The 10,717-nt window shown below is 38.0% G+C and overlaps 1 protein-coding gene across 1 annotated transcript; it reads left to right on the forward strand.

Moving 5' to 3' along the window:
- Positions 1–325: 325 nt before the first annotated feature.
- Positions 326–5,605, forward strand: ttc22 (tetratricopeptide repeat domain 22). The gene is made up of 8 exons (XM_007550879.2): positions 326–671; positions 1,715–2,015; positions 2,241–2,296; positions 2,405–2,520; positions 3,069–3,187; positions 3,761–3,922; positions 4,471–4,623; positions 4,700–5,605. The coding sequence occupies exons 1-8, from the start codon at positions 409–411 to the stop codon at positions 5,234–5,236; spliced, it is 1,707 nt and encodes a 568-aa protein (XP_007550941.1). The 5' UTR covers positions 326–408; the 3' UTR covers positions 5,237–5,605.
- Positions 5,606–10,717: the final 5,112 nt, after the last annotated feature.

Here is a 10,717-nt window from a genome sequence, read left to right on the forward strand (position 1 = left end):
GAAGAAGTTTTAGGTCCAGAATGTATAGATGACAAAAGTTATAATTATAACACTCTAAACTTTAGAGTGTTATTTGGCATTCTTTAGAGTGTAAAGAGTCTGTTACAGATCCTAATCTAAGTAAGAGAAAATGATTGCTAAAATCTTTAAATTTTAGAAAGGATTAATTATCATTTCATATGTTTAAAAAAACTGAGGGAAGCAAAACTGAAATAAAAAGAAATTTGGTTTTAATTGCTTAACATAACCAGCAGTTCCCTCCCTGGTCACTCCTACGTCTAACCTGTTCAACCTGCTCACATCTTACGTCAACCAGATCTAAGGAAGACGAGGTGTGGAGGATCACCAGTCAAAATACACACAGCCAGAATCTTCTCAGCTTTTCCAACAGGATCAGAGAAGGAGGACATGGAAACAGACAACTCAGAGGACATCGAGTCCCTGATTGAGGACATGCAGTACATCCCTGGCCACTTCCACCTGGAGCTAAATCTTAACTGTGATCCTGTTGGGCCTGCAAATCTGCGATTCAGAGACACTTACCTGAAACAGGACAGCCTGCAAGCTGAGCTGGAGGTTGAAGTGGGATATCTGCAGTACGCTGTTCGAAATCTACTGGGGCTGTTGGCGTTTCACCTGGAACAGCTGGACAGAGCTGAGGAAATATTCAGGTAGAAGACTAACTTCTTCTGAAAGGCTGTGTGAGCTAAGAAAGCTAATGTAGAGAGAGATTTTTGGGCATAGTTTGGACCATCATATTTTTAAAAGCTCTGAAATGTGTGCAATACATTTTATAACTTTAGGCTTTTCAAAAATTGAAGATTTTCAGAATGATATGACAGAACAGTGAACCCGTATCATTCTGACTGCTCTGTTTCAACTAGTCACAAGCTGCAATGGACATAATAAACAGTAGAGACTTAAAATGACTAAATACGGCATATGTAATACAACAGAATTCAACAGCCATTTGAGAGTTGGCTTTACCTCACAAATTATATTTCATATTGCTGACAAAGGGTTACAGGACACATTTGACTCCATTTCCCATCAGAAGCAATTATAAATTTGAGGCTTAAGCATTCTTTTGTTCAATTATACATTCAATTGATAGTGGCACAAACAACACAGTAAACTATTCTTACTGTTCTTCATTTATCTAAACTATGCATCGCTTCTCGTAGATTTAATCAACAGAGAGGGTGTTGGGTTAAATCTATGGAGATGATGAGGCAACAAAGGTATAACATAGAAGCATAGAACATTTTAAGAAGCATAGAAAATTAAAAGACTCAATATTTTTTTTAAAACCTGTTTTCCTTTTAAAACATGAATGGTCTCTGCTGCCGTCAGGTCTGCAACAATGCTGTTCCACAAGTGAGGGTCATAAACAGAAAGTGATGCTTCACCATGCCACTTTTAGAGTACACAAGAGAACTGAATGAATTCTACAATAAATGTAGAATGCATTGTATCCTAAAATCAAGTCTATTACTGTAGATAAACGTAGCCAAAACATTGACTCTAACATTGGAGTATTGCAGCAATACTTTGGGAGCAGGAAGATTTCAAGGAATCTATTATAAAAACATGTCTTAAATGTACAGTTATTGTCATTTGCTCAAAATGAATAATTTAAACTGATTCATTTTAAATGACTCAGGTTTGCTCTAAAATATGTTTCTTTTAACCCATTGAATTTCTGGCTTTTTAGGAGCATCTGCAAGGAGGACCCTGGGAATCTCAATGCCTGGGCCAACCTGGGCTTTGTGTATGACACACAGGGGAGAGAGGTGGATGCAGAGGAATGTGTGGACGAGGTCTCCTGTCTCATGGGAATGAACTCTGGAGACGATGCCCAGGAGGAGACCAGGCTACTAGCAGCACGATGTCTGGCTGAGCAGGCGTACGTGTATCCATATGACGTGGAGCTGGACAGCAACGACAACTTGACGGAGAAGCTGATGTCAGCGCTGTCGCTTTACAGCAAAGCTTTGCATTATGGGGGTCACCTGGTAAGAGATAAAAGATACAAAAAATGTTTGACAATGAAGACGTGACATGCATCAATAAACCCATTTCTTTTTGCTGGCTGTCATTGTGATTGAGCCCAGTATGTTTAAAAGAATAATAATGATAAAATGTTATATCAACTCTTTGTAGAGTACAGTTCCAAATTCTGATCCAAGATGACTACTCCCTGTGTTAAGCTGATTCTCGTTTTTTTTTTTTTTTTTTAGATACCAACCGGGGAAAAACAAAGCTGGTATTTTAAAATGGCAGCTATTTATGTAAGGTATGGAGAAAACATCTAATATCTATATATCTAAGTTTTTTTGTTGTTGTTTTTTTTTAACAACAAAGTGTCTAAATGTTAAAATGTCCAGTCTTCATGTCTCTTAAGACTGGACCAGATCATAAAGACCAAAGATGATTCTGAAAACTCAAGACTCTTCCACTACAATAAGGGACTGAGGCTCCTAAAGGAAACACTGGAATCTGAGACAAAGCAGCACAAAGGTAAACATGTGTCTGTCTACTGATGTAAATTCAGAAGAAAGATTTTAACTCTATTCTGGTATTACATTTTAAAATAATTGTTCAAATCGGTGCTCCATCCAAACTCTAGTCCTTCATCACATAGACTACTAATTACAGCTACATTTGTCATCACGTGTCATGACATTGATTCAGCTGAGCTACCTTTCCAAGATGATAACTGCTAGTCTAAGATAAACAGAAGTAAATAAAATCATATTTGGTCTGAAAATTAATGTTTTTTTTTTGTTTGTTTTTTTTTTTCAAAAAAACGTTTCTAAAGCAAAATAATTTATGTATCTGGCAGTTTATATGTATGTATGACCTAAAATTCTGAGATTATATGCTTAACATATATGTAATATATGCATTAAACTCCATTAAATGTGGTGAATCAATGTGTTTCTGTAACTTAAATGTTTTGTTCATTTGTTCTTTAGAGATGCCATGATTGTTTTTATTTTTTGTTTCCACCAAAATAGTTCCATAGAAAGTGAGGAAACGCTTTTAATTGTGATGTCTCTTGTTAGCTTTAGCCTGGTGTTACGTTGGCATCATGTTGGAAAGAAAGGACGAATTTTCCTCCATCCCCATGTCAATACATGACTGCGGTTTCTCAGCCACTGATCCCCTGTCCTGCTATGGAACCGTAAGTAAACTCAGAATTAGAAACCTCACCAAATACAATCCAGTTATTCCACATGTCTTACATTTATTATTTTTCCTACATTATTACCTTTTCAACATATACGTATTCTGACAGAGATGTTTTTGGTTTAGACATCAATGAATAAAAACAGTTGTAACAGAATTCCACATGCTGACATTTTACTCAGACATAGGAGTCTTATAAAGCTTTATGATATCAGATACAAAATAAACCAATAAAACCAAAATAACAATCAAAAAAATCTGTCAGGCTTCACAAAAGGTCAGAGAAATATTATCCATTAAATAAAGTTTATTACCTTTATGCCTTATAAAAATAAGATGTTCTGAGATCAAAATCCTCTTAATTTTTAGTATTTTGATGTGACATAATGCAAAGGAAGCAATTTATTTAACTACATTGTTTTGCTTTAAGGATATCTCAATCTGAAGCAAAAAAAAAAACAACTTTTTTTCATACTGTCAATGTTTACGAGTTATAGTACAATTCAGACATTAGCATTTGCTGCTGCAACCTGTGTGCCGAATTTAACAGAATTGTCTTTCTCTTCAGGCCCTGGATTTGGCTAGTGACGATACAATCATCCTGAACCTTCTTGCCAAAATCATCTTTTTGCTGGGCAAACATGAAATGGCCACAGGGATCTGCAACATGGCACTAAATGTTCTGCCGGATCCAGAGCTCAACTGGCAGGCCTACTGCACACGGGCAAAGGTATTGCATCTGAGACACATTAGCTCAACACATTTTATTATACCTTTCATATAAAGTCGTGAGTAGAAGGCCTTAGTGTATTCTCTGTACATAATAACGGAGTGTAAAATAGGTATACCTATGTGGTATATTTATACCCTCCAAAATTATTGTCAGGGCTGGAAACTAGGACCACGTTAAGAAAAAAGAAATCCCTCAAACTATAAAAATAACATCTTTTTACAACTTTATTCTGGTAACATTATGACTTTATTCTTGTAATATTTCAACTTTATTCTCACAATATTATTACTTTATTCTCATACTCCTTTATTCTTGTAATTTTATTTTATTTTTTTAATTTCTTTGTATGGTCCCAATAGTCTGTTGTAAAGATTAGTATCAAACCAATAAAAAAAACTTTGATTGTGATTTTGGTAAAAAAAAAAAAAAAAAAAAGTTTGTCATTAAAGGTTGTTATTTTAAGAAGGTACTTTTAATCTGACAAATAAGCCTCATCAGAGTACATCTTGTCATTTCCTAATTATGGCTGTATATTCTTTGCTTAGATTAACGTTATCCTATATGTCAACGAACTTGAGAATGCAAAACTTGGAATAGGAGGAGCTCCAGATCGCCAGAAGTTAGCTGAAGCTAGAAAAGACTTGGACAGGGTGCTGACAGTACGTCCGTGTTTGAGGACTCATCTAGAGATGGCACAGGTAAAGCAAAAACTATGATGACTAGGGCCCAGGACAGGCTGGAAACAGACTTACAGCTTCACGCTCTTCTTTTTAGGTATTCTATTACATGGGAGTCGATGCACTCCAAGAGAGCCTTATGGTGGACGAAAGCTCAATAAACCATGCTTTGGTGAGTCTGTCCAATGCCCTACAGTTCAAGCCAGGAGACAGCTTACCGGACCTCCATGTGCTCAGAGGACGCTGCCTTTTAATAAAAGGCGAAGAGCAGAATGCTGCAGAGTGCTTCAAGCAGGCAATGGAGTTAGAGAGGCCAGGGAGCACTGACACCACAGCCCTGCACTGCCTCCTAGTGACGCTCCTCAATCTATTTATGCAAGAAGGTTCTGACCCTAGTTCTGTCATCACTCAGCTGGAGATGTGGGTAAACAAGGCAGAGGAGCGATATCCTCAGGATACTGTAAAAGCAGAACTCCGGGCTCTCTACAGAACACACACAGAAGAGGTCACAGAGTTGTCCAAGACTCTGATCAGGACAGGACGCTTGGGCCTGGTGAAAAGGCTGCTGGAAACCGTCGTGCCCAGACAGCTTGCTGAGAGAAAACCTCTGAGTCGGTCTTTTTCATTAACTTGAAACAATAGTATTATTTTACCAAGACAAATGGCTATTAAAAAAACACAAAAAGGCAAAAAGTAATCAAGCATTTCAGAAAATTGACATTCCTCAGTAAGCGTTTTAACTATTATGTTTGCTCATCTCATTAAAAGGATAAAAACAAGAAAAATATATTTTGAATGTGATTCTTAAAAACTTGTATGTACAGTGCCATGCAAAAGTATTCATAGCCCCTTCAACTTCATCTTTTGTCTTTTTACATCTGTAAAAAAAAAAAGCATTTTACTGTAACTTATGTCATAGACCAGCATACCATATGATTATGAAGTGGATGAAAAAGAAGCATTGTTTCAATCTTTTTTATAAAATAAAGATCTGAAGAATGGAGCGTATTTATATTTAACCCACATGAATCAACATTTTGTAGAACCAATACCTCCCTCTCAGTCACATGGGATGGAAAGTATCAGTCAAGAAACATTTTCATGTCTTGCCATTGTCTTCCTCTATCTACTTTCCAGAGAAAAAGGTAAAAATGCATATCCACAACTTCGTTTACCTAAAAATTTTCTATAAAGTTTGGCTTTATAGGTCCATTAATCTTCCTGTCAACTCCTTCCAGCTTCAAAGCAGAAGAAAAGCATCCCAAAAGCAGGATGCTGTTGGGATGCATCAACAGCATCATGTTGATGCTCTAGTATGTCTATTGCTCTTGTAATCCATGACAAGAGCAATAGATTACAATTGCTATTGTAATCTTTTACAATAGCAATGTTCTCAGGCTGATGTGCCTCAGTGCATTTTGCATGTGTGCCAAAAAGTTCAATTTTGATCTCATCTGACTAAACCTACTAATATACGTTTTCAGGCTTGTGGCAAACTGGATTTAATATGCCTTTTGGGACTGGGATGTTTTTTACAAGCCACCAGTAAGGCCAAATTGGTGGAGGAGTTAACCAGAAACTTTACCATAGGAGCATTCACTACTTCTTTGGTTAATAAAATCAACATATCACCTTGTTTACAGATTTTTGCAAGAAACACAACAAACACAAAGTTTTTTATTCCATACATTTGCATTGTTCCAGTAAGAAACCATATATGGTACTTCTCTTAGCTGGTAGCCAACCCTTTCAGTTGGTATCTAACAGGCTTATTGGGGCCTGCCATAGCAATGCATAGGGAAAGCTGTGAAATGCCTTGTGAAGTCAGTCATACCAATAGACCGGCTTTCTATTGGTATGAAAGTCGGTCATGACACCGCACTGAGTGTCAGCTTCTGAAAAATGTTTTCAAAATTTTTCTAGGGCTTACGCTTTTCTGTCAAGGTGCTTCAAAGCGAATTGGTGTGACAAGGAAAACCCCGGCACCCAACCATTCATTTTCATCCTTTTCTTGAAAATTTCAGAGCTCAGCACACACCAACTCTCTCTCATCTGTGCTGTTACTGTGAGTGAGGTACAGATATGAACTGCGGTGTTATCGAAGACAAGAATGGAATGGAGGAAGTCAATGTAAGAAAGCATGCTAGTGATACCCCACATGCTGCAGGCAGCATTTAGGCTAAAATTAGCATTTTGGTTTATTTTAACTCATACACTAATTTTAACATACTGATTTGGAGTAAGCCCATGTTACTCAACATGACTGTGACTCTCCTATTGAGTACATTGTAGCTTACTTTAGCACTGATGCTAATTGTTACCATCAAAATGCTGGTATAACCTCTCTTGTTTGGTTGTCACCCTCTTCACTAGTATCAAGCACAGCAAATCACTCTTTACAATGTGTGCCTCGAAACGGCATGCAAGTAACTTCACAGCTCCACCAACATTTCTCAGAATTATCTATTTTATTTTTAGATGTGATTGTATAGTTTAAAACAGCTAACAATTCCTCAAAACAAAACATTATTTTTCCATAAATCATTCAAAAATAACATCCAACAACACAACTGCCATAGCAGTTAACATACAAGTCAACTGCCACAGCAGCTGCAACAGTCACAACATTCACAAAACACAACTTTATACATTAATTTGTACCCTGAACCTACTATCAAACACAGTAAATCAATCTTCACAATGTCTGTCTCAAAACTGCATGCAAATGGCTTCACCGCTGAAAAATAAAAGAAGACACAGTTAGTGTCATGACCGAGTGGTAAGCCACAAACACCAACTGGCGCAGCTCCCAAACATAAAGTCATATTTTTCCAGCCCAACCACGGGAAAACTCTACAAATTATATCCGTGGATGTTATTTGTTCTTACAATATTTCATGAATGTGTTGCATTGAACTAGAAAACTATGACCCTATCAGACGGAGGCGGCAGACGCGGTGACGTATGGAGGGGGGGCGGCGCGGAAGTGGGCAGGAGGCGGCGCTCATTAAGATCAGAGGGAGGTGGCAGACGCGGCGACGTATGGAGAGGGGGACGGTGCGGACGTGGGCAGGAGGCGGCGCGCAGCTAGATGAGAGGTGTTTCCCCGAAAAGTAAGACATATGTCTTACTTTCGGGGTACGGCTTATATTAGCCAACTCCCCTGAAACCCCCGATACGTCTTACAATCGGGGGTGTCTTACTATCGGGGAAACACGGTAATATACAGCCATCAGGAAGGGGAATCAGATATTCAACACTATGAACTGTTGATTTTTTCATTTATTTTTAAATAAAAGAACAAAACATTTCATTTTTTCAAACAAGTCAGATTTTTGACCTGTTTTTTTTACTCATGAACCATACTTACTTTGCCCTTTGTTGCTGCATTAAAGGTGATAAACTTTCATTTATGCACAAAGCTTTGAGCAAAATAAAACTACACATTTTACCGCGCCTGTGTAGGATAGCAGCCATACTTTACCTCAGGATCTAGTTTGTTACAAATTTCATCAAACTACTTGTTACCAATGTTTGAGGCGAAAAAGCTTTGCTCGAGTGATTTTGAAAAACTTGCAATTTGTTCTCTGTGTAGTTTGATCCATATATTCAAATTTCTGTTTTGTGAAAGTTTTCCAAATGACTTTGCATGTTTTAAGATGGATCTAAAAAAAAAATATCAGCAAAATTAGTCTTTAAGTTTGTCGCTTGCAGACTCACCCACGGTTTTTTATATAATGAAAGTTTTCTGACAATGTGATTTCTGGTGTAAAACTTATCATCCAAAATGTGATGATGTTGACCACAGTGCACCTACTGGTCGGGAGTAGCAAATTTCTAGTAGTTCAGAGAAGTTTCCTGTTTTGATTTTTTGTGTTCAGGCTTCTGAATTTTATATATAAATTTTTTTTGGGGGGGGCGGGGATTCCTTGGATTTGAACTCGTAAAAACCATCAGTTATTGTATTTACATTTTAAACTAAAGTTGTGAAATAAAGAGTTTGATAAGGTTCAGTCAGTCTTTGATCAATCATATCTAAATCCTGAATAAGAGGAGTCCTATATTCCTAACTGTCCCTGAATGCCTCCAAAGAAGGTCATCAGTCAGAGCAGCTGCTCCGTCAGTTTAATCCAGAGCTGCAGACTTTAAATCAGACCTGTAGGAGAAGCTGGAAGGAACATGGAGCTCCTCTGATTTAGAAACCATTTAATCTCCAACCGCAGTCGTGTTATTTCTGAAGCCTTCTGAAAGCTGGAAGAGTTTATATTTCACTATTAACAGAGAAGAACCAGAACAGCAGCAGGTTTCTGTTCAGATGCTGTAACTAGGATTGAGATGTTTAAATGGATATTTGAACAAAACCTGGTTCAGGTTGAGACATGTGGCAGCTTGAATTGAGAGAACCCAACTGGAGTGAGCAGATCTTCCATCAGAGACAGAAACCGTTTGCTGCTTCAAGGCTTCTCTACAGACAGGTATTATCACCACACGGCAGCCTCCATGCTGCTGCAGGAGGAACGCTGCTCGTTTCTGATTGAGACTGTGACTCCTGCAGCGTCAAACCAACAAACTCCTCCTGACGTCTGTTCATCACAGAGCAACACAGAAGAAGATTTACACAAACTACAGTCACTGTGACCAGGAAATGCTCTGGGCTGGCTGGTTTAAACATCAGGACGGCAAAAAACTCACACATCAGAAAACAACAAATAAAAACAGCAAAACCCAAATATACAAAATATACATAAAAACAGAATAACAAATAAAATACTATACAGTAAGCACAATATTTCTACATACATACCTTGGAAAACCTCTATTCCAGAGGAATGTGCCTCTGAGTTAGTTATTTAAAAATGTACAAAATGTGCATATTGAGCATTAAATGACAGACTATTTACAAATAGTGACAATAAAAAAAACATGCACAACAGTGAAGTTGTCCAGATACCACCATGGATGTAAACACTGAGTTTGATTGGATTAGTGATGGTTATAGAGTCGAACTTGGTGGAAGGACCTATGGTAACGCTCCTTTGTGCATTTAGGATGCAGCAGTTTGTCACTAAAGGAGCAGCAGTGGATCCCTTTGTGATTCACTACCTGATCAATAACAGATTTTTATTTCAGCTTCTTGGGAGAAAAAACTTTTATATAGCCAGTCAAGTGAAACGGATATTCTCATGTTGAGGAGAGGCATTGCAACAGGCTAGTAATAACACATTTTAATATGTTGGTCAGGGTCACAGGGGCTGATGAAGATGATGAAGAGGAAGAGGTCAGCTAAAGTCTCAGAGAGTCTGATGACTAATTAGCCGCTGATAATGGAATCAGATTAAACAGATCAATGACGGTGAATGATTTGAGCTCCCATGAACAATCTAAATGATGACTGCAGATGAAATCAGTCAATTAAAAACATTTTTCTCTGCGTTTCCCTCATTCTCTACTGTGGATTGTTCCGTTTTTTTCCTAATCTTCCCTCCATCATTTGCTCAGAGCCAATCAGGTTTGAGTATTGGTGACTTCTAACCTACAAATGTCTACGGTCATCAGCCAAGGGACCAAAACTCACCTGAAACATCATCCAGTGGCGCATAAAGTGGGTATGCACTGTATGCAACGCATAGGTGCCCTGAACTAGAGGTAATGCCAGAATTAATAATAAAATAAAGACTTAGTGGTATTCTCATTTAGTGACGTAATTAAATTAGTTGTGCTACCACCCCACGCCACTAGAGGCAGTAGCAGGCCAGAAAAGGTGCAATTTAGGAGCAGATTTAGAAGTACACAGAAAGCTATGGAATTTGATAAAAACTGTGAGCTGCGCTGAAGTAAATAAAAGACAGAAGTTCAAATACATGCTGAGAATAAAACTCCTTCTTAAAGATGAAGCTATATCCCAGATTTCAAAAGAAAATAAAAACGACCGCAGATAATATAGCGAATAGCGCCCCCCTTCAATTCCGGAGTGCAATGGTCCCATTTCCAAATAAGGTGTGAGACTGACAGTGGTCTGTCCCCGACCCTTTCTGCGATTTCCTTCTCAAACAACTAGGTAATGTTGGGTAACTATAGCAACCAGTGACAGTTTAATAGCCTGCCTAGTCTTTCT

This window comes from Poecilia formosa, unplaced genomic scaffold, assembly GCF_000485575.1.
Source record: "Poecilia formosa unplaced genomic scaffold, Poecilia_formosa-5.1.2 Scaffold38, whole genome shotgun sequence".
Taxonomy (NCBI): Eukaryota; Metazoa; Chordata; class Actinopteri; order Cyprinodontiformes; family Poeciliidae; genus Poecilia; species Poecilia formosa.

Coding starts and splice junctions, on each gene's coding strand:
- ttc22 (XM_007550879.2), top strand. CDS start 409: ATGGAAACAGACAACTCAGAGGACATCGAGTCCCTGATTGAGGACATG. Junction 672..1,714: donor AGAGCTGAGGAAATATTCAG/GTAGAAGACTAA, acceptor CTGGCTTTTTAG/GAGCATCTGCAAGGAGGACC. Junction 2,016..2,240: donor TGCATTATGGGGGTCACCTG/GTAAGAGATAAA, acceptor TTTTTTTTTTAG/ATACCAACCGGGGAAAAACA.